Source organism: Emys orbicularis, chromosome 3 (assembly GCF_028017835.1).
Source record: "Emys orbicularis isolate rEmyOrb1 chromosome 3, rEmyOrb1.hap1, whole genome shotgun sequence".
Lineage (NCBI taxonomy): Eukaryota > Metazoa > Chordata > Testudines > Emydidae > Emys > Emys orbicularis.
The window spans coordinates 148,199,841-148,224,353 of NC_088685.1; the positions used below are offsets into that span (position 1 = coordinate 148,199,841).

Genomic DNA, 24,513 nt, shown 5'->3' on the forward strand with positions numbered 1-24,513 from the left:
AATTTCTATCCATAGAGATTCTATGGAACATGTGGATTCACTTAAGATTTTTACTTCATTTGATTCTACAGTTTCTTTCACATATAGTGCCACATCCCCCTGCCCCCCGCACGACCTGTTCTGTCCTTCCGATATATTTTGTACCCCGGAATGATTGTGTCCCATTGATTGTTCTCAGTCCACCAGGTTTCTGTGATGCCTATTATATCAATATCCTCCTTTATCACAAGGCACTCTAGTTCACCCATCTTATTATTTAGACTTCTAGCATTTGTGTACAAGCACTTTAAAAACTTGTCACTGTTTAGTCGTCTGCCCTTTTCTGGTGTGTTAGATTCTTTTTTATGTGAATGTTTATCATCTGATCTGGCCCTTACATTATCCTCTTCCATCCTCTGCTCCTGACTAGAACCTAGAGATTCTCTATCATTAGACTCTCCCCTAAGAGAAGTCTTTGTCCGATCCACATGCTCCTCTGCAGCAGTCGGCTTTCCCCCATTGCAGCAGTCGGCTTTCCCCCATCTCCTAGTTTAAAAACTGCTCTGCAACCTTTTTAATGTTTAGTGCCAGCAGTCTGGTTCCACTTTGGTTTAGGTGGAGCCCATCTCTCCTGTATAGGCTCCCCCCATTCTGCTAGTTGTGCCTAATCCCTGGCACAGCATTTAGCTGCTCCCACTAAGTTACCTTAGCTCAGCAATTGCATCTTCAGCCATCAAATTGAACCAAGATAAGAAGTCGAAGTTGTGGTCTGGCTGCAGACCAGAGACCCTCTGGGATTCTCCCACCCTGTTCAGAAAATCTGGAGAAAACTGAAGACTGTTTTTTGCCCTGCTGTAGTTCAGTTCTCTGTCCTCTCATTGCCCTGCCAGTGTGCGTCAACCCTGTCCTGGAGAGCTTGAGGCAGCAGTTCATTCTCTTGGCAAATGTAGTCTTTGGCTTCTGCTGGGACTGCCAACAAGTGGGTCAGTTCACGTCAACTGTGATAGTTGTGCCTGGGTCCAGATGTGAGCCAGTGACCTAGAAAATCCCCCTGAGCGATCAAGTCTCCCATTGGCCAGCTTTCTCGTTAACAACCATTAACATATCTGTCCTTTCCATAAAGGTTCTATTCATATGTTCTACTGCAATAGATGTTCGTATGAAAGAGGCAGTGAAATGTGTTAGTAATGTGATGTTGCAAATTACTATCCTTAACAAGGGGAGGGAAAGAAACACTACAGCTCTCTGTGTGAGCACTTCAAATTCTACTAAAGCTTACTTCCCAGCCAACATACAAAGCCTCCCCTGTGCAATAATCATAATACCAATACAGAGCTGCTGGCTTCAGAAGGCCGCTGCCACCAATAGGAAATGGGGGAGGTTTGTAGAATCTTGAAATAACTAAAATGGAATAATGACTCGTGGTCTACAAAGCACTTGCTCGTGGTCCAGGGAGAGCCCACTGGTTATATGGCCCTAGTGGCCTTTTTTTTTTTATTATGGTTGCTAAACTGCATTAAAGACAGCTAAAAGTATATTAAGGCCAGGGTGCCTAATGTTAGGCTCCTAAGTCTACATTTAGTCACCTTAATAAAAGTAGCCTGATTTTCAAAGGTGCCAAACACCTTGCAGTTCCCATTAAATTCAGTGATGCTCGGCACTCTGGAAAATCAGGCCATTTATATTTAAGTGCCTAGCAATGGCATTAGGAGCCTAATTTTAGGCAGCCAGGTTTGAAAGTTTTGGCCTAGATACCTTACTGATGTTACTTCCTTGTGTGAGCAAATGTTATACTTGCCACAGAGATGTTCTATTTTCACAAATGAGGGCAGGTCCATGAGACATTCTGCCTGTTAAGTGCTCCACCTGAAAAAAAAATTGAAAATGCTCCTGTATTCATGTACTGTTTTTATTTTTCTGACATGCAACCTGTCTGAGCCTTGCAAAGACTACAGCAGATAGGTAACAGGAAAAATAACAGAAAAAAGCCAAACCAACCTAAAACATACCACAGTTCATTAAGATTTACAGGGCCTGGGGCAAAATTTTAAAACCTCGCCATCCTATTTGTGTTTTAACAAGCTCCCCAATCTTCTCTCCCTCCCACCTTTTTGCCCATTGTGTCCTGTCTCCCACATCCCTAGAGGTTTTTACCGGCTCATTGAATTAGTTTGATTTTAAATTATTTTATGTTTTTATAATAGCTCTCTAACCAAGATAATGTTTTTGTACTCCAGTTTTCCTGTATGGTCCCAGGCAAGGTGACTGAGGCAGTGACAGCACTTCAGGCATATGACTGAGGAATTAAGGCAGGAACAATGGGTAGAAGAGGCCAACACCAGGTTTCAGGGGTTTCCTTTCTACTGTATAGTTCCTGAGCATCTCTATGTACCTCAGTCTCAATCCCCACTCACTCTCTGTCAAGCTCACCCCATCCCAATCTTATTCTCCCAATCAGCACCCACTTACTTTTCATTTGCCCAATCATCCCTACACTCACCTCACTCCATCTTGTGGTCAACTCATCAATTCCGTCCAACTCCCCCAGCACACACCACTCATTCCCCCCTGGCACCAGTCCACACAGCCACTCAGACCACCCACTGCAGAATTCTCTCCCTCTGGCACCCAGAGGGATCTCTGAGCCAGTCATCTTCTCCCCTTGCATCCACATGATGTTGGGTCAGGTGTGGTTCTCTTTCTCTCCCTGCGGCTTTCCCCTGGCAGCGTTAAACTGAACCCTTATGTTCCTGAACAGATGTTCACTGACTTCATTGGGGTTCATAAACATTGCAGTAAGAGTCTATGCATGTAGCGCTGCTTGCAGGAAAAGGATCGTAATCACAAATACTGCTTTCTGCAGCAGGCAGATCATAGAATATCAGGGTTGGAAGGGACCTCAGGAGGTCATCTAGTCCAACCCCCTGCTCAAAGCAGGACCAATTCCCAACTAAATCATCCCAGCCAGGGCTTTGTCAAGCCGGGCCTTAAAAACCTCCAAGGAAGGAGACTCCACCACCTCCCTAGGTAACACATTCCAGTGCTTCACCACCCTCCTAGTGAAATAGCGTTTCCTAATATCCAACCTAGACCTCCCCCACTGCAACTTGAGACCATTGCTCCTTGTTCTGTCATCTGCCACCACTGAGAACAGCCGAGCTCCATCCTCTTTGGAACCCCCCCTCAGGTAGTTGAAAGCAGCTATCAAATCCCCCCTCATTCTTCTCTTCTGCAAACTAAACAATCCCAGTTCCCTCAGGACAGGTGAAGGTTTCTTATCCAAAAACTGACCCAGCTCAACCCCGCGTAGCTGGCATGATCCCAGCCCAGCCCAGCCCAATTTTTAAGATTCTTGCAATAGAACTGACAGTGGCTCATTAAGAAGTACAGAAACCAGATTTTTCACAGAATTGCATCAGCCCTGAGGTATATGCAGAAATACATTTGGATGTATGTGCAGTTCAGTCATTTGAATTATATATGAGACTCCCACAATGAATTACACTGAATGTAAAAAGGGATTGAGAACTAGCTGCTGCCGGTCTTCACACAGAATTGTCGAAGTATGATATTGCTCGGATTTTGTTTATATATAGCTTATCATTTCTGACATTTGTGTAAGATGAAAATAACCCAAAGCCAAATCATGGAACTGGCACTAAGAGCATTAACAGATAAAGCAGGTGTTAAAGGTGCTGAGTACAGGCTGTGTAACTTTAGATCTGTATTCAACTCACCTTTACATCCTGCTCAGCTAAAAATGGAGTATGTTAAAGATGAGCTACAAAGTAAAACACCAAAAGACTGGCTTTGCCCTTTACTGCTCCTGTATGATGTTCAAAGATAGCCTTTTGTGGCTCCTCCATCCCCTCAAAAATTACTTTTTTTCCCGTGAGGATTTTACATATGAAATATTATGACTATAGGAAGAGTCCTCACTTCTGTCTCTTGACTGGAAGACCTTAGCAATATTTAGAAGACTTTAACAGAGTAGTCACATAAGGCTGTAACCCAAGCTGCAGCTCTCTCTGCAGGGAGACGATTTAGATTGAAACAACAAAATGGAAAAAGATTTCCCCCCCCCCCACCTCTTTTTTTGCTTTGCAGTTCACCTTTAAGTAACATAGAAGGAAAAGACAATAGCTTTGATTTGGGGGAAGAGGAGTTAGTCAGAACCAGCATAAACTTTAGCATCACAGATGAGGCTACTGGGCCAGATCCTCAGCTGGGATAACTTCAATGGAGTTATGCCAGTTTTGCACTAGCTGTGGGTCTGACCCATTGTTTCTTGTACTTTTTTTTTTAAACTTCTATAGCCGTTGCTGACTTTGTGACAGTCAGTGAAGTTATGTATTTGATACTTAAGAACTAAATAATTTGAAAGTTCTGTTTGGTTGCTTAGCAAATCTGAGATAGCCTCTTCAGTGCTGCACAGATATTATTTCACATCACAAAGCTACACATCAGCATAACCACAAGAGAGGTATGGGCTAGTACTGTGCACACAGTTCTAGCAAACTAAAATTTCTAAATTCTATTCCTAGCTCTGTCATTTCACATAATTTCTCAATTTCCATTTCCCCATTTGTAAAAGGGTGGTAATACTTGCTTACCAGTCTCATTCCTATCATGCCTGTGTCTTTTCCTAACTGGTTACATTTAGTTTAGAAACCATCAGTGTGTTGAATATTTTCAGTTTCTTCAGTGCATCATTTGGACCTTGTCTCCAAAGAATTTAATCTATGATGATGTCTTCCAATCTCCTAGCCTTGGGCGGGCCAGATCATCTCACTGATTTTTAAGCAGAACTTCCCATTAAAATTGAAAATCAATGTGATGATACTACCATTTGTTTTAGATCCTTCAGTAGTTCCTCACAATTCTCTCTGACTTGATTGTCCTAAATAATGTTGTGTCATCTTCCAATTTAGTAACCTCTCTGTTTACTCTTCCAATTCTTTAACAAATATTTTCAATGACACCAGTCTTAGTGCACCCCTTATTAACTGTCTTGCATGTTGCAAATTGAGCATTTATTCCAACTCTGTTTCTCTCTTAACCCAGGCCTCACGTATTCTGTAGGATATCTGTCCTAAAGTTAAATGTCCATTGTTAGGTTTCAGAGTGAATTCACCCAGTTAAATAAAAAGGCAGTTCACACCCTTCCAAGCTATAGTTTCAGACTCTAGAGTTCAGCTACTTTATGTATAGTGTCAACATTTGAAAATATTTTCAAGGGTCAGTTCTCCAAATTGGCCCCTATAGGGAAAAAGCCCACATAGGAGACTGGAAACTCTGAGCCTGATCCAGTGCTGACTGAAGTCAAGGGAAAGATCCCCAGTGACTGCAATGGACTTTGGCACAGGGTGTCTATATTATTTGCCTCACAGAATTTCCACAAGAATCTTCCCACAGAAAAGGATGTGTTTGCTCATGGAAATAATGAACAGGGTTGTGGCCTATAGTTCTCTAGGCGGTTGCCAAAGGCCTAGGGCAATCTGTGTGAAGACCCTGTACTTTTCCAGCCTTTCCTCAATCCACTGTGGCTCTCCGGCAATGTGGCTTCAGTCGGAAATTACCAGGTTTTTGTTGCTTCTGAATAAACGTTGTAATCTGAGGCCATTAGGCCCCCATCCACTGTAGTATTTCATGTTTTCTGGTGAGTTTTAAGTTATTGTTAATCTTTCTCCAGTTATTTCAATGTAGAATCTATACTAGCCAGCAGTATCAATGTAACAAAGGAGCTCCAAACAGCCGTCCCATCCCTTCAGATTTACAGATACATACCACGTCCTTGCTTCAGCTGCTTGGAGCTGAACTCACACCTTTGCTATGCTGTGATCTCTTGTGGCTAGAAGCCATATTAGCAGCTCAGCAGAAGAACCACCTCATCTGAGGCATTTAGCCAGCAGCCAGAAGTGACTCCCTGTCAACCCTGGCAGTGACTGGACAAATGGCTTCGCTACAGCCAAGAATCAGCCCAGAGAACTGATGGCCACGTGCTTTGCAGGCCGCAAAGTGGCTGTGGCAATCCTCATGGGTATCTGTGGCAGAGCCCAGGAATAACCAATGGTCTTTAGGAAAACCCACCTGACAACTTTATAATCCTAGAGATCAGTATAAAGTAACATTCTGAGGACTAAAAAACTAAATATATATAAAGCAACAGAGGGTCCTGTGGCACCTTTAAGACTTACAGAAGTATTGGAGCATAAGCTTTCGTGGGTGAACGCCCACTTCATCAGACGCAAGTAATGGAAATTTCCAGAGGCAGGTATAAATCAGTATGGAGATAACAAGGTTAGTTCAATCAGGGAGGGTGAGGTGCTCTGCTAGCAGTTGAGATGTGAACACCAAGGGAGGAGAAACTGCTTCTGTAGTTGGCTAGCCATTCACAGTCTTTGTTTAATCCTGATCTGATGGTGTCAAATTTGCAAATGAACTGGAGCTCAGCAGTTTCTCTTTGGAGTCTGGTCCAGAAGTTTTTTTGCTGTAAGATGGCTACCTTTACATCTGCTATTATGTGGCCAGGGAGGTTGAAGTGTTCTCCTACAGGTTTTTGTATATTGCCATTCCTGATATCTGACTTGTGTCCGTTTATCCTCTTGCATAGTGACTGTCCAGTTTGGCCAATGTACATAGCAGAGGGGCATTGCTGGCACATGATGGCATATATAACATTGGTGGACGTGCAGGTGAATGAGCCGGTGATGTTGTAGCTGATGTGGTTAGGTCCTGTGATGGTGTTGCTAGTGTAGATATGTGGGCAGAGTTGGCATCGAGGTTTGTTGCATGGGTTGGTTCCTGAGTTAGAGTTGTTATGGTGCGGTGCGTGGTTGCTGGTGAGAACATGCTTAAGGTTGGTGGGTTGTCTGTGGGCGAGGACTGGCCTGCCTCCCAAGGTCTGTGAAAGTGAGGGATCATTGTCCAGGATGGGTTGTAGATCACTGATGATGCGTTGGAGAGGTTTAAGCTGAGGACTGTAGGTGATGTCCTACAGTCCTCTGTACGTGTACCCAGAAGCCTCCTGCTACAAGGCAGGCCCAAAAAAGAAACCAACAGAACTCCACTGGCCATCACCTACATTCCTCAGCTTAAACCTCTCCAACGCATCATCAGTGATCTACAACCCATCCTGGACAAGTTTTCTGATTTCCGTAAACTGGGGGGGGGGGGGAACTTTTCAGTTTTTCAATGAAAATCTGAATATTTTTTTCACCACAACCCCACTTTGAGGAAAAGGTTTCATATGAAAAAATTCAATCGGCAATAGTTACTAGGTTTCATGTGGAGGTGGATAGTGTTCTGAAGGTGGATAGCCAATTTTTTGGTGAAAAAATTATGTGAATTCTTGCCAAAGAATTTAATATGATTTCACACCACTGAAATATCAATTCCAATGAAGTTTTTGTAAGATTTGAAAATAATGTATGCTTCATTATCAATATTTCATCCAGAAGTGGTCCTTATTTTGAGAGTATATAATTGTTTTTCAATCTTGGGGGTAGTAAATACTTTCCCACTTTTTCAGAAGGATTTATTGTCTACAGTGTGTTGTCTGCTTGGGAAAATACTGAAAGTAGGGACTGTATTTTTTTTACACAATGCACAGCCAGCCTGTGGAACTCTTTGCCAGAGGATGTTGTGAAGGCCAAGACTATAACAGGGTTCAAAAAAGAACTAGATAAGTTCATGGAGGATAGGTTCATCGATGGCTATTAGCCAGGATGGGCAGGGATGGTGTCCCTAGCCTCTGTTTGCTAGAAGCTGAGAATGGGCAACAGGGGATGGATCAGTTGATGATTACCTGTTCTGTTCATTCCCTCTGGGGCACCTGGCATTGTCCACTGTCGGAAGACAGGATACTGGGCTAGATGGACCTTTGGTCTGACCCAGTATGGCCATTCTTATCATCTTATGCTTTTATTATTCCACTGATATCAAGGTGTTTCCAAATGGCAATTTGTTTATTCTTGGCTATGTGAAGTCCAAATTGTTCATAGTTCTATTGGGGAGTAGATAATACCATTTTGATTTCAAGTAATTTTGTGCATGTGTGTTGTAATGTTATTGAGAATCACTAGATGTCACTATCACAAATAAATTTACAAAATACATTTATTTGACTATATCAGAGTTACATTTTTTTTTAAAAAAAATGCTTATTGTTGGCAGTTGGCAGCTTTTTTTTAGCTGCTGAACAGATTACCAGTAAAGTGTGTTCTGCCTTAATCTCAAAAGATATTGTTTTTTTAGGTGTAACTGTTGCCAACAGTTATACTTATGTGAGCAAACAAAAAATAATGGTGTGAACCATTCTGTGTATGCATGAGAGAGAGAGAGATGTGAGAAATGTGTAATGGTCTAGTAATGTGAGCACAAATCTGGGAACCAAGAACTTCTGGGCATATCCAGTTGTGCTCACTGGGACAAGATAATCAGGCCTGTGAGTTCTACCACAAGTTCTGATATTGACATCCTCTGTATTTGTAAAATTTATAGGTGTGCACTGCAATGTATATGAGATTGTTGCCCTCCAGTGCAAAGCTAAGTAAAGGCTAATCATTAACCCAGGTGAAGTTAAGTACTATGTAATTTCCTCTGCACTGAATGGTGGTCAGTCTCAAGTCCATGATGTTTACCCTTTCTTGCAAGGGACTTGAGTGGAGAATATTCCATTCTGAATAATAGATTCATGGATTCATAGATTCTAGGACTGGAAGGGACCTGGAGAGGTCATCGAGTCCAGTCCCCTGCCCGCATGGCAGGACCAAATACTGTCTAGACCATCCCTGATAGACATTTATCTAACCTACTCTTAAATATCTCCAGAGATGGAGATTCCACAACCTCCCTAGGCAATTTATTCCAATGTTTAACCACCCTGACAGGAACTTTTTCCTAATGTCCAACCTAGACCTCCCTTGCTGCAGTTTAAGCCCATTGCTTCTTGTTCTATCCTTAGAGGCTAAGGTGAACAAATTTTCTCCCTCCTCCTTATGACACCCTTTTAGATACCTGAAAACTGCTATCATGTCCCCTCTCAGTCTTCTCTTTTCCAAACTAAACAAACCCAATTCTTTCAGCCTTCCTTCATAGGTCATGTTCTCAAGACCTTTAATCATTCTTGTTGCTCTTCTCTGGACCCTTTCCAATTTCTCCACATCTTTCTTGAAATGCGGTGCCCAGAACTGGACACAATACTCCAGCTGAGGCCTAACCAGAGCAGAGTAGAGCGGAAGAATGACTTCTCGTGTCTTGCTCACAACACACCTGTTAATACATCCCAGAATCATGTTTGCTTTTTTTGCAACAGCATCACACTGTTGACTCATATTTAGCTTGTGGTCCACTATAACCCCTAGATCCCTTTCTGCCGTACTCCTTCCTAGACAGTCTCTTCCCATTCTGTATGTGTGAAACTGATTTTTTCTTCCTAAGTGGAGCACTTTGCATTTGTCTTTGTTAAACTTCATCCTGTTTAACTCAGACCATTTCTCCAATTTGTCCAGATCATTTTGAATTATGACCCTGTCCTCCAAAGCAGTTGCAATCCCTCCCAGTTTGGTATCATCCGCAAACTTAATAAGCGTACTTTCTATGCCAATATCTGAGTCGTTAATGAAGATATTGAACAGAGCCGGTCCCAAAACAGACCCCTGCGGAACCCCACTCGTTATGCCTTTCCAGCAGGATTGGGAACCATTAATAACAACTCTCTGAGTACGGTTATCCAGCCAGTTATGCACCCACCTTATAGTAGCCCCATCTAAATTGTATTTGCCTAGTTTATCGATAAGAATATCATGCGAGACCGTATCAAATGCCTTACTAAAGTCTAGGTATACCACATCCACAGCTTCTCCCTTATCCACAAGACTCGTTATCCTATCGAAGAAAGCTATCAGATTGGTTTGACATGATTTGTTCTTTACAAATCCATGCTGGTTGTTCCCTATCACCTTACCACCTTCCAAGTGTTTGCAGATGATTTCCTTAATTACTTGCTCCATTATCTTCCCTGGCACAGAAGTTAAACTAACTGGTCTGTAGTTTCCTGGGTTGTTTTTATTTCCCTTTTTATAGATGGGCACTATATTTGCCCTTTTCCAGTCTTCTGGAATCTCTCCCATCTCCCATGATTTTCCAAAGATAATAGCTAGAGGCTCAGATACCTCCTCTATTAGCTCCTTGAGTATTCTAGGATGCATTTCATCAGGCCCTTTCCTTTCCTTTAGCTCAATCCCTATTCTGCTAAACATTATCTATGCACTCCCCTTAGTCTTATCCCAGCTGCTGGGCAGAAATAACTTAGTGATAACTGTAGCACTAGAGTCCGTGGATACTGACCACTGTCATGTGATAGTGTAATTAACTTTGTGTAACCCTGACCCATGTCAGGTGACTGATGCCAGGAACTAAAGATGACTCTGTGACAAGGACACACCCTTTTTGCAGCCACATATCACTATCTCAGTAATGCAGGAAAAGGTTCCCCTGTGCTTCCTATTCTGCTCATGAGGTTTAGCCTTGGATTTCTACACACAGTTTTCCACACATGTACTATGCAGGATCAAGCCCATAGAATGCTTTTATCTAATCCAGAACATACTTTTTCAAATACTTGCCATATTTGTAACTTTAAAAGTACTGAACACATTTTCTTCAAATGTGGGGTTTGTTTGTTTTGGGTTTTTTCAGTTCTTACTGAGATCAAGGGAAATTTGAAGAAAATCAGTTCAGTCATTTTAATGTTACGCATATTTACAATGATGATGTCCTGGGACCAACTTGACCCCATGCACTTACATGGGTATATACCAGTATATGCACAAGTAACTAAACGAATGAACTGCAATACCAATACCAATAGCTGTGAGTCAACCTTTAGCTGATAGGGCCTGATTCTGATCTCAGTTATGCCAGCATAAATCTAGAATAACTCCATTCAAATCAGCAGAGTCCTGATTAATATAAATAAGAAGATCAGAATCTGCACTATGTCTGTTGTTAATTATATTTTTAGACACACCAATTGACCTTTGATGTCTGGCAACTACTAGTATACAATGGGAAACGTTTCTGTTTTTCTTTTTCTCTAGAAAATACTAACAAATTAAATGGAAAAAGTATTTATGCAAGACTAAGGCTGAACATTTAAGAGCTCAGATATCAGTGAATATTGTGGATAATTGCACAGCTTTAATTCTACCCTAGTGCATGTATACATTACAGTAATGCCTTTAATTTTTTGATCACACCATTAATCTTAGATGTGAGTATCTAAGGTTGTAGAAAACATTGTACAATATGATATTGTATTATTTTGGAAATAGTGTATGGTCACAGAATGTAAGACTGTATTGTATACATGCACTGGGAGAAACTTATGGTTGTTTGTCCAACCTTGAATTTTGCATTTCTCTACTTTAGAGTGCTTAACTGTGCATCCTCAGTACTGCATTAATATCATCTTTTTTTGCATGTAATAATACTGAACGAGTTTTTTACATTCCATGGGCAGAATGATCCATTAATCTGATGAATACAAAATGCTGAGTACAACTTGTTCTCACTTAATGATTTAAACTTGGTTTACTATTAAACTAAGTGCTTTTTGGTTTAGAGACCCTTAATGCATTGGATTATTGTCTGACCTCTAAATGGGGCTGCCCTGGACATTTCAGCTAATACGGAATGCAACCACCCACATTAGCAATGTTGTGGGCATGGAGGAAGTCAGAGACAGCAGTGGTTTCTAATTCATTTCCAAATGCAGTTCAAGTTGTTGGTTTGGATTGTGTACCTTGGGATCTCTTCTGTTTGACCTGACAGTTGAAATGAGCTATGTTGCTCAAACTGATATACTCGTGGAGAATTGGTAGGACGGCGAGGAGAAGGTTGTTTTTATTGGATATGAATGGAATTTACTTCCCCACTTGGTGCAAAAAACAACAACAGAATTTGCTGATGTTTAGGGAATACTCTGAGGACTCTCTCTCTTACCTTAGTCTTTTTTGGTGAAGTGGTTTGAATAGGGAGTGTTTAGATTTCTCCTTTTGTTTCTGGGTTGGGGATTCTGTTGTTTTTTATTTACATGATATGAATTTGGAGTCATTTTTTGTTTGCATTTTTAAGATTAGAACCACTGGGACATATTCTTCTCTCGCAGTGATGTCAATAAGAATAGCTCCACTGAAGTGAATAGGGCTACAGCAGTGTAACTGAGAGGAGAATCCAGTCCATTGCTAAAACTTGTTGGTACATGGGAGATTCCTGACACTTCCTACCTTAGAGCAAAGCTTAAGAAACTAATTTGAGGCATTATGAGCTTTACACATTGTGAGTTTTAAATAGTGTACTGTGGACATAATGAGATTTAAACTAAGGCATAAGAAGTAGAAAGTAGAATAAGGATGACGTTTTCCTTTTGTTCATGTCTCAGCTTGTAGGCAACCAGCAAAGATAATAAGCAGAATCTGTCAATATCTACATGGCAGAAGGAACAGTTTTGGTGTAATCCTGAAAGAAAAGCTTTTAAACTGGCTAATCTCCTTGCTTGTTAAGAAATATTAACATAAAATCTGGTTGAGTCAAAATTAAAATCAGACAGACTTCATGATGATGTCTCTATTAATTTATGAAGTGAGGATCTGCAGTTATTGGAGTCCCCTCTCAACACTAGGAATCACTAATTGGGTAGCGTTAGGGTTCAGATCACCAGTGGTCTTTAGGTCACATTATGAGGACCACTGCCCTACACTGAAATAACAGAAAATGTTATGACCATAGAAGGAAAGGAAGGGGCTGGAGGTAGAAGAAGAGAAAAAGAGAATAAAGAAACGGCTGAAGGGGGAAAGCATGAAAAGATACACAAAAATTTTAGATTAGAGACATTTTATTTATTCTTCTTCATATTTTAGTGTTTTCTTAGTTAATGGGCCAAATTATCTTTAAATTTGGAGAAGAAATGGATTACTTTATTCTCAGTACTTATATTAGTATTTCTAGCTATCAACTCAAGATACTGTGGTTGGATAATTAGTATTTTCTGGGTTGCTAGTTACTTTGGATTCTGTAGATCTGTCTCTGTTGCTACCTATGATCTATGCTGTCCTTTTAGGGGTAGAGGTGTGTGAGAAAGGTCTTTCTCTTTCTGTTGGCCATTATGGCAAGTCTCTAGAGCGCATGGACTATAACTAGTGTTGGGGACACCTTTTCTCCTCAGGGGACACCTCCTATTTCCTCTTCCTCTCCTTGCACTGGAGTGGATATCTAGGGCTCAATTTTGATCTCAGTAATGCAATTGTAAATCTGGAATAACTGTAGCAGAATCTGTATACTTGTTCTGAATAGATAGGGGTGTAATTGAGATCAGGCTCTAACTCCTAGGTCTATAGAAGCAAGAGACTGGAAAGAGCTATTAGGACCTCTTCCCCCTAGTGCAGGAGGATCCCCAATTGTATCCGTATTAATATTTTTCCTGTCTTAATTTCATTCCGCTACTCCTAATAATACCCTGTTGTACCAGCTTAAATGTTTTGTCTGTCTTCTTGGTGTGTAAGCCTCTCCCTTGTTTGTAAATCTAAAGGATAGTCCACTGGTTAAGGCACTGGCCTACTTGGGAGATCTGAGTTTGAGTCCCTGCTCTACCACACTTCCTGTGTGACCTCAGGCAAGTCACTTAGTCTCAGTTCCCCATCTGTAAAAGTGGGGGGAAACGTGTTAAAGACTGTGAGGAACTCAGATATGGTAATGGGGGCTATATACGTACCTAAAATGGAAAGAATTATGCAGAGCATGTTGCAACTCAGCTCTGACTGTGAAGCTCTAAGCCCCCTGCATGCCCAGCACTGCAGAGGTTGACAGCAAATTCCTGAGAGAGGAATGAGAATGAAGAGACAGCAACTGGAGTAAATCCCTACGAGAGCAGCTGAGGCGCCAACAGTAAATTCACCGAAAGGAAGGGGGAGTAAAGAACAGGGAGAGAGAAACCCGAGTTGACCTTGACCTTGATTTTATAAAGAAGAGAAGGAACAATGCCCCTAGAGCTAATCAACAGTTAACACCTGCAGCTGGGAGTGAGCCAGACAGGAGCAGAAAAGGCTAAAGCTGGCTAAGCTAGTGGGTCTGACAGCTCCTTAGTGCTAAGCATAGTGCTTTAATTAATCCCCTTTCTCTTTTAACCCACAACCAAAGAGCAAATATTGTATTTTCATTGATAAAGTATATAGGTAGAAACAATGTAGTTACTGCAGTATGCAAATTGTATGTTGTTTTCAGTGATAGAACCATCCAATTTTGACCGTCTGCTACACATCTGGGGCTCCACTTTGCCTCTTGTGAAGCTGAGCCATGCTAAGGATGGTTAGGAGTACAAGGCAGGTGCTCCACCCCAGTGGAGGGTACTGAAGACATTATGTCTTATATCATTTTAACCCTGGTGTTTAGGTACTTGAAACATATGTTGGTATTTTTCCAAGATGAATCTTAGGATGCTATTTATTGTCCCTGCTTCCACCCATTAGGCCTCTTTTGTAGCCTTTCTCTGTCCTGTTTATGGTTTCAGCTCCTCTGAATTTGATATCCTCTTGTGATTTCATTAATGTGCTGTTTAATCTCTCTTCTAGGCCATTAATGAAGACGTTAAGATCTGTCCAATATAATTTCTGCAGTACCCCACTAAGCACACCCCTGGTGCTTTGCAATTTTTCATTACTTATTGGTTTGGGGCCTGCTGTCTGTTTTTGGTCCACATGAGGTGTGTGTCTGTCCAAGCTGAGTTGAATTAATTTTGAGAGGAAGGCTGCATGAGACACTATCAAATACTGTCCCCAATTCAAACACAATAAACCACATATGGGGCTTATAAAGTAAAATCCCTGTGGATGTAACAGAATCAAAGATGAATAGGAGGGTATTAGATAAGGTGCCAAAGTCAGAAGGCAAAATGCATAAATAAGCATCTTTTATGCTCATACAGGGTCCAAACCAAAGCTGATGGAAATCAATTGGGGAGTCTTTCTATTGACTTCAGTGGGCTTTGGATCAGGTTCCTAGATTCCCTTATTATGCAATGCACCTTGTGTAGTCATCTATACCTTTGCAAGTCAGAATGGTGGCATTTTACACCCACTCCACACATGTTTAAATATCTACACCTGGTATGTAGCAATGGAGAACCAGGTCTCCCTAAACTGCTATTGGAAGGAGACTAGACTGATGTAACGTAAATGCTGAGGTCCATTTAAAGAAGGTGATATTTAAAGAAAGGTAGTGATTACTTACTTGCTATACATTGTTTGGTAAGTGTTGTCCTGCTTTCTTGTTTATAATTAGAAATGGTTGGAAAACGGAATTTCTGTTCTGCAGGAAATTCTGAAGTAACATTTTTTGCAGTTCCAAATCAGAATGAAAAATCAAAATTTAAAAATGTTTCTGTCGAATAGAAATTTTGAAAATTTCAGTTAAGAAAAATTGAAGTGTTTTATTTTGATAAGGTAAAAATGTTTTGTTTTAATAATATCAAAGCACTATACTAGGATATGATGCTAAACATTAAATATAATATTAAATTATAACATGTTTTAATATAAAAGTCAAAATTAAATTAATCAAAATGATAAAGGTGAAAAAAAAATCCACATTATCTAAACCACCAATTTACTTGAAATTGACACATTCCCATGAACTGTTTCAGTTTAATCAAACTGCATTCTCCGATGGAAAGCTGTTTCACTGAAAAGGTTTCAACTCGCTCTAGTTATCATGATACAGTATTTTGTTTTAAATCAGAATGACTAGTCTCATTTTCCTGCCATTTTTTTGTGCGCTCCATTGGTAGATTGAGTTGATCAGGAAATACAATTGTCCCTCAATGAGAAATGATGTTGGCAAGTCGGGGAAATGGGGATGAGAGAATAACAGTTGTCATCTTTGGAGGCAAAGAAGGTATATCGTCATATCCTCAGCAGACATATAATGACTTCAGTGGAGCTGTACTAGTTTACACCCACTGAGGATCTGGCCCTGACCCTTTATATGTATTTTTATTATTACTGCTTTTTAGGCTTATGTTCAGATTTTTCACTGTTCACATGATTCCTGAAACACTGTTAGGTTCTGAACAATAACTAGTACTATTTTTTAAGCGTATGACTGTGTGGATTTACAGTAGTCCTTGTGTAGGTTGTTATCTGGATTTGTGCAGTACGGATATAGCACACAGCAGAGCAGCAGCTATTTGCTTCCATAAGCTTAATGAAGTGTACAGTACATTTGCATTTCCAGGTGTTTAACTAATCCTGAGAGACAACAGGCCAAATTCAGCCAAATGCAACCTGGAGTAAGCAGGTGCTGCATCCATGGAAATCATTGGGTCATATTCTTTTGTGACAGATACATTAGTTTCAGTTACACATCAGGTGTAAGTTGATCATAAATCTGACATACGGGGCCGTGTAAATGCCATAATAGTGCATTTTGCACTGATTTACTATTCAGTGATTCTGCAAAATGAATGTAAACAATACGCTGAGAAAGCGCGAGAGGGCTTGTTGCAAGAAAAGCAACCAGGAGAAGGGTGTAAGATAAAGCGTACCACACCTACTTTAATTTATATTCAGCTCATTCACAATGTCCTCAGGCCAAATTCAGGCATGAGTTCAATGAGAGTTCTGCCATTTATGTGAGGGTTGAATATATTTAGCCAGAATATTGAACTGGTTTAAGTTGCAGGGTTTTTATTTATAGAACCATTGAATACGAAATTCTTGCAAGTTACAGTGTGGGGCCACTTACATCAGTTTTCCTACTCAATTTAATGTGAAACTTACACCTCCAAGTGACCCTCTAGCTTTAACTGTGTTTGCATCTGAGTCCAAGCTTTTGAAAATTAGACAAAGCCTGCAAAGCTTTTATCCAGATCACCTCCCAGTCACACAGTATTCACTAGCAGCTGGCTAGATTCAGCAGGAACTTCTTCCTTATATCCATGAATTAACCTAGTTGAATTGTAACCATCCTGTGCATAGATTGCTAGTGGGGCCATTGACTTCACTGGCGCTGTATACAGGCAAAAGGGTCTATGCAGCCATACTTGTGTGGATGAGATTCCAGGATCAGGGCCTGAGTCAGTTTTACAAATACCTGTAATAAATATGACTAGCATTGTTCAAAGGTAAATAATTTGGCTGATTTAGGTTTGGATGTTTTAAAAATCTTTTTTCCACTCAGCGAAGTTGATTACGTCTTGCATTCTTCCTATTGCTACTGCCACCTTAACCTAAACTTCATGTGTTCAATTTACATATTTGTCTCTATATAATGAGGATTGTTGGATCCAATCCCCTTTCTCCTGTTCAGTCTTTTTTCTCCTTCATTCCGTAACTTTGTATTTTGGGAGGATGCATTTCAGCAGGTGTTTGCTTGTTTGTTTTACATTCACGTTACCCACATGACACACCGCATCTAGTTTTTCAGTGTCTAATTGTTCATTGATCACAGAGATGGTAATGACCTCTGACATTTTATATTTCACTGGCATTTGGGCTTTTGGAAAAACTTTCAAGAACATTAATATAAAACCACTGGAGTATTCCCAATAGTTCCCCTCAATCCAACCCCCTTGTCATGCTGCAGTTTGGTTGTGGGAACAAAACCCCTTTTTTATTTGTTTTTCCAGATTGATGGATTTCTGACACTTCTGTTTGGCCTGGCTAGCATTAATACCCTTACAGTGATCAGTGTGACTCGCTACATAAAGGGCTGCCATCCAGACAGAGGTAAGGTCTTCAACAACACATCTGAAGGAATTAAAAATAGCGCTGGTCTGACTCTGCCTTCAGTTACCTTGGTGAAAATCAAGAGTAACTACCTTGAAGTCAATGGAGTAACACAGTGCCAAATGGATATGTGGGGAAATCAAGATCAGGCCCAATAACTGCTGCTGGAAATTTGCTTCCATCAAACATTTTTCAAATGAACCCAAATAAGAGCAGGATTATTCTTGGCACATTCGCTTCACTGTGAGTAGAATTCACCCCTGTGCAGAGGGCCAACACTAAGCTTATGTATCACTTAAGTTCCTCAAAATAAAGTGTAAATGGCACTTCAGTGGTGCATATGTCCACTGTCCCTCTGCAAAGAGGTGAATTTCATCTTGTATGAAATGAAGTTTAGGACAGTTGCCAGCCATTAATAGACCTGACTTGGGACACTTCCCTCCACAAATGCATTTTTATTCTCAGTGGTGTTTTGCCTGCTCCAGGGTCTTTTGCCTGCTCGCAACAGGCACTGTGAATAGGGTTAGGTGTCACCTGGGACACTGCAATCTACTGATCTTCCCTGAAACCTCTCCAACACCATCCAGTCTTGCATCTCAAACTGCTTCTCTGCCATTGTCTCTAGGATGCCCTACCACCATCTCAAACTCAATGGACCTGATTGTGATCAACCAATGTACTTTTTACACCATGTGAGGTCAGAATCAGGCCCACTGTTTTCAACACCGAACTTCTTTCTTCCTAAACCTTCCTCCAGACCCCTTGCCTAGCTCCATTGACATTGCCACTCTCCTTCCTGTCTCCTCGGCCTGTAATCTGCATGTCATTTTTGGCTTTCCTCTCTATTTCTCCCTTCTCCAGTTCTCTCACTAAGTCCTGTCATTTCTTCCTCTTCAATAGCTCAAAAAATCACCCTTTCCTCACAACCCCTGCCCCTAAAACCTTTCCCCAAGTGCTGGTTTCTTGTTTACTGTATACTTCTCTAACCTCTGTGCCCTCCAATCTATCCAAAATACCACTACCAAAGTTATCTCCCTCTCCCACTGCTCTACACCACTTTGAATACCTCCACCATTGGCTTCCTATCTCTTACTCTGTTCAGTTCATACTCTTTGTTGTCACCTACCTACAAAGCCCTACATAACCATCCCACCATCTACATTTCTGCTCTTATTCCCACCTACACCCAATCTGCTTCTTGCCCTTTTCCCAATCGTCCCACTTAACAGATCATTGATGTCCTTCTCCCATTATTCATTTTGTATCTCCTATCCTGTTAGAAATCTCCCATCAAAAGCCCTTGCTCATCTACTTCAAATCCCTCTTTAAAACCCACTCCTTCCAGAAATTCTCCCTATCTTCTTCCAATCAATAGTTTCCCATGCTAGCTCACAACTCCAGTGTTGTCTTTTGTCTTCGTTTTGTTTGACTTATGCTGTAAGATTTGGGGCAGGGATCCTGTCTCAATCTCTGTATATAAAGAACAGTATACATTTACTGTGTTATATAAATTATATTTCTAATTGCATAGGCAATAACAACCCTGATAAGGCAATATATATTCTGCAGGAAGTTCCACCTTTGCACCAGAACCAATGCACCTTGTCATTGATATATCTGTTAAGGCCCATTTTTAACTCAGTCTGTGCTGGGGCAGTCAGAATTAGGCTGGGCTGTGTTCCATATTTTGTATTTATTGTATCATATCTAGCATATTTTAAATGTATGTCTCTCTCACCTAAGTTTCTACCAGAGAGCAAGGTCACAGCCACCTCAGCCTAGGTGCCTGGGTATCATAGCTAAGCCCCAGAAGGATCCTCAAACTAGGTGTTCCCCCACCTATCTTGCCTGTGGGGCCCAATTTGGTAGGCATGCTCTGGACATACCTAGACCCACACAAAACAGCCAGAGGATGTGATCATGCCCCCTTTGTAACTTTTAGCCCAGTGGTGTTAGGGTCCTCACCCAGGATGTGGAGACCTGGGTTCAATCTTCTCCCCCCCCCCCCCCCATCTAATATGGGGAAGGAACTTGAATTTTGGTTTCCCACCCATCTCAGGAGAGCGCCCTAACCATTGGGCTATGGGCTATTCGGGGGTCTCTCTCAATCTCTCCCGTTGAGGCTGTTCCACTGTGTATAAACATGCATTGGAGCAGAGGGACTGGAACCTGGCTCGCTCACATCCCTGATGAGTGCCCTAACCTCAGAGTAATTCTCTCTCAGGTGCCCAGGAGAGATTGAGAAAAATCTGCCCCAGAATACCCCATGCCCAAGGAATTGATTTCTGTGGAAATGAGGAGTCTAAATCTCTTTGTGGATCTAGCCCAAGGTGATTGAGTTCCTTTGTGAATCTAGCCCTAAGTAACCGCAGGGAGTCTAGTGTCCTGGACAGCTCTCTGTGCTCTAAAGAAATCTTCCTCTTTCAGAGTTTTACCTCTTCAGCAACTCACCACTGCTCCCATGAGAACCAAATTAATTGCATTGACACAGGGAGCAGGGCTGCACACATTGTAGCCAAGCTTCCAAAACTTCTGCTGGTTAGAGGAGGGTACTTAAAAAGCCTGCTTTGAATACTTACACAACTGAAGATTAAACCTATGTATAAACCTATGTATAAGCCAGATTCTCATTTACTCTAAGGCCCCTTATGCCACTCCAGCAGTGTAATGGGGTGTAAATGCAATTTACTCCCACTTTAAGGCCGCTTTACACTGCTGCATAGTGTAACGGGCCTCCGTATAAATCAAAATTTGGCCCACGTGGCTTTTCCCATTCTTTTATTGCTGCTGCTGCCTGCAACATTATCAAGGGCCATTGGTGCAGCCAAGCCATAGCAGAAACTGCAGGTTCATTATCCCTGGAGTCAGGCCAGATACTCAGGGAGCACTATGGAAACTGTGCTCAACTATCCCTGATAGGGGAGGGCATGGGAGAGTAAGGGAGGACACAGTGGAGCACTTGGGGGACTCAGGCTGAAAACATTTCCTGTATTTAATAAGTAGGATCATTCAGAACCCCTCCCATCCAATGACAGCATCAACAGCTTGGGAATCAAGGACAAAGAAGAGAAGAGAGTGGAATTCGTAAATTAAAACCATTAGAAATGTGAGTAACTAAAAGCCTTTTGCCTTTGACACACCTGAGGCTCATATTCTGTAGGAAAAATGGTAAGTATGGGGAAAGCAATAACTTTATTAAAATACATATCTGAGATATCTGTGCCAGAGTTAAATGTAAGGGTCATTCCAGAAGGCACTCGCAGTATTTGAGCGGGCTGGACTCTGGGCTAAATCCTATCACAAGTCACAACCAGACAACCCCAGAAAAATATATGTAGACAGTTGTCTACACCTATTGTCTGGAAAGCAGAAATTTCTTTCAAATGTAATAGGTTAAAATACTTTCCCTATGTGTTGCCTGGCACTGAAAGGTTTGCATGTGCAGACTGCAGCACATGGGCCTAATGATATTTGTGTAACTGATGGCACATGGAATCTTAATGAAAAGTGAGGCGAGTACTTTGCTAATCTAGTCAGGTAAAGGATATCTTTTTCTGTGGCCTTTATATCCCTTTAAAGAAGGCTGGAACTGGCACAACCACTGTATGATTAAGAGTAAGTTATTCTGGTTTCTCTGATCATGGATGAGATGAAAGCGTTCTGCTGGATGAATAAGGTAGTTTGAGTTTCTGATTTGTTTTCCTCTGGCTACCACTGCGGGGGCAGAGTTAATGTTATTTGAATGCTATACTTGTGAATTTCCATTCTTTCCGTTGTTTTTCTTTTTTCATGTTAAATTAAACTTCTAATTTCCTGTCTTTTTAAAGGTTTACAAAACTGAAAAGTTCATATATGTTTCTTGTAGCTATAACACTGAATTTCCTAATTCTCGCATATCTAATTTATCTATCACTTTTTAATCTAATCTAATTTCATCTAACTCCAATGTCCTTGAAAAATCTTGACCATTCAAGTCACTGATATATACTTTCAACCTTATCTTTCATTTAAAAACAATTTTTTAGTCTGGGAATTATCTCAAGTACCAGGATTCCCCCAATTAGCCCTCCATGATCTTTACAGTAGTCCAAGGTGAATAGATTTCATCTGGAAAGGGTCAGTATGTTAAGTGCCATTTTCTCACTGTGTTGTATGTTCCAGGGCATTGCATTAGCAACAGCAGCATCACTGTGGCCCTGGTTCTCATCTGGATAGCAGCTTTCTTCTGGTCAGTGGCTCCAATACTTGGATGGGGCAGTTATACAGGTAAAAGGCCTCTCACACATTCCTACAGTGATACAACTGGCACATTTGCTCTTAATAGATCAAAGATGGTTTCCCTCTTATCTTGCTGTTTATTGTTGAGCAGACTGATTATCAGTAGAGCTGGGAGTATAATTCATAAAGAATAATTTATCCAGGGAATGCTTGAGATTGTACTCTGGGTATACCTCAGATTGCAGTTTTGGGCGTGGTACTTTCTCTACATCTTCTACTAATCAGTGATATTACATTACATGGATGAAAGTACTGCTTATGTGCTATTTTGTCCAGCTGTATACATCCTTTCCAATATTTCCCTATACAATCTACTTGTGGGATGAAATTCTGGCCCCACTGAAGTCAATAGGAGTTTTGCCACTGATTTCAATAGAGCCAGGATTTCACCTTTGGTTTGCAAGGTTCTTACTGAATGTATCCAGATAAGTGCATCAGAACTTTTTGATGTTAAATATGGATAAGACCAATGTCTTTTAGAGCTCAGGGTAAGTAATTCATTTTCTATCTCTGGTTCCTGTCTTCTGAAAGTTAATTCTTCCCATTTAAACTTAATCAGCTATGGAGAATTAAGAGGAGTTATTTTTTATTAGGTCTTGTCATTTGATGCGAATAGGAGTTCCATTGCTGAGTCATGCAGGTTTCACCTGTTTAACTTTTCCAGGGATTGTAAATACTTGACTGTGTAAACAGCTAAAACTTTGGTTCATGCTCTGCTTATTTGTGATGTATTTTATTGCAATGGTTGTCTGAGCAGTCAACCTACTTAATTTTTTAAAAACGGTTTAAAGTCTATAGAAAACCCTGCTGCTCATTTCATTTGGGGACTCCTTGAAACCTTCATTGCAACCTTTGTTCAAGTGGGAAATATTTAGGCATGCTCTATCGCTATGAGTCAAACTCAATATTGTGTTACTGGGACAGATTTACAAAGGGATTTGGGTGCTTAAAAATGCAGATAAGTGCCTAGTGGGCTATACAAAAGCACCCATTAGATGTCTAATTCCCATTGACCTTCTGTTAAATTCCTAACTTACATAGGCACTTTTGAAATCCCACTAGGTGCCTACCTGCATCTTAAGGCACCTAAATCCCTTTGTGAATCTGGTCCATTATCTAAGCATCTGTAGCCCCTTTATAACTGAAAAAATTGTGTACGCTCTAGTTTGCAATTTATGTCTGATCTCAGTTTTTTTCAGGTGTGTTCCCATTATCTGTGCCATTTGCTGTACAGTAACTCCTGAAAAATGCGACTTTAAGCGAAACAATGTTAAGCGAATCCAATTTCCCCATAAGAATTAATGTAAATGAGGGGGTTAGGTTCCAGGGAAATTTTTTTCACCAGACAAAAGACTCTGTGTTTATATATATATATATATATATATATATATATATATATATATAAAAACACACACACAGAGTATAAGTTTTAAACAAACAATTTAATATAATACTGGTACACAGTGATGATGATTGTGAAGCTTGCTTGAGGTGGAGGAGTCAGAGGGTGGGATATTTCCAGGGAATGCCTTACTGCTAAATGATGAACTAGCAATGGGCTGAGCCCTCAAGGGTTAACTCTCACACTCTTACTGTACAAGGCAGCAGGAAAGGAGGGAGGGCAGACAGAGACACACACCCTGTGTGTATGTGTGAGAGAGAGACATGCGCATTTCCCCTTTAAGTATGAAGAATGGAGTCAGAAGTACACTGCCTTGTTAGTTAGATCAGCAAGCTGAGACAGGACCGCAGCTGCTGCTGCCTGGAAGCTCCCTCTGTCGTGTGTCCCCCCTGCTCTATGGAAGGAGGAGTAAGCGGGGTGCAGGAGCAGGGGGGAGGGGGACACCCTGACATTAGCCCCTCTCTTCCTTCCCCCCCACAGCAAGCAGGAGTCTCGGGGAGCAGCTCCAAGGCAGAGGGCAGGAGCAGCACATGGCAGTGGGGGGAAGGACAGCTGCAATTGCTAGCCTGCTGGGCAGCTGCTGCACAGGGAACTTAGGGGAGCGGGGAGCTGATAGGGGGGCTGTCGGTCCACCCTCGTTCCAACCACCCTCCAGCTAGCTGCAACGGGCTGCTCTTTTTGCAAGCAGTGGATAAAGCAGGCAGCTGCCAAACGACTTTGTAAGGGAGCATTGCACAACTTTAAACAAGCATGTTCCCTAATTGATCAGCAACGTAACAATGAAACAACGTTAACCGGGACAACTTTAAGTGAAGAGTTACTGTATTTTTTATTCCTATTTCTTATTTTGTAATTTGTTAGTTAACGTAACTTTTTTAATTGCTTGTTGTATTATCTTTGATACAATAACTTATTATTATGCTGTTTGGTACCAAGATCTTAGAAAAAGTTACTGTGTACCAAGTAATAGCAAATGGAAGAACATAACTTACAATGGTATAAAACCTACAGAATTAATAACCATTTTTCTAAGAGTGGGAATTAAAATATCACACTTTACTGTCCCCCACA

At 41.1% G+C, this 24,513-nt stretch overlaps 1 protein-coding gene across 1 annotated transcript in view; it reads left to right on the plus strand.

Moving 5' to 3' along the window:
• The window catches only part of LOC135875467 (opsin-5-like), a 62,720-nt gene that overhangs the window by 35,338 nt on the left and 2,869 nt on the right, over nt 1-24,513 (plus strand). The window contains exons 3-4 of the mRNA XM_065400305.1: nt 17,663-17,762; nt 21,924-22,028. Of these exons, the coding sequence (XP_065256377.1) occupies nt 17,663-17,762; nt 21,924-22,028 (205 nt within the window). The remainder of the gene's footprint in view (nt 1-17,662; nt 17,763-21,923; nt 22,029-24,513) is intronic.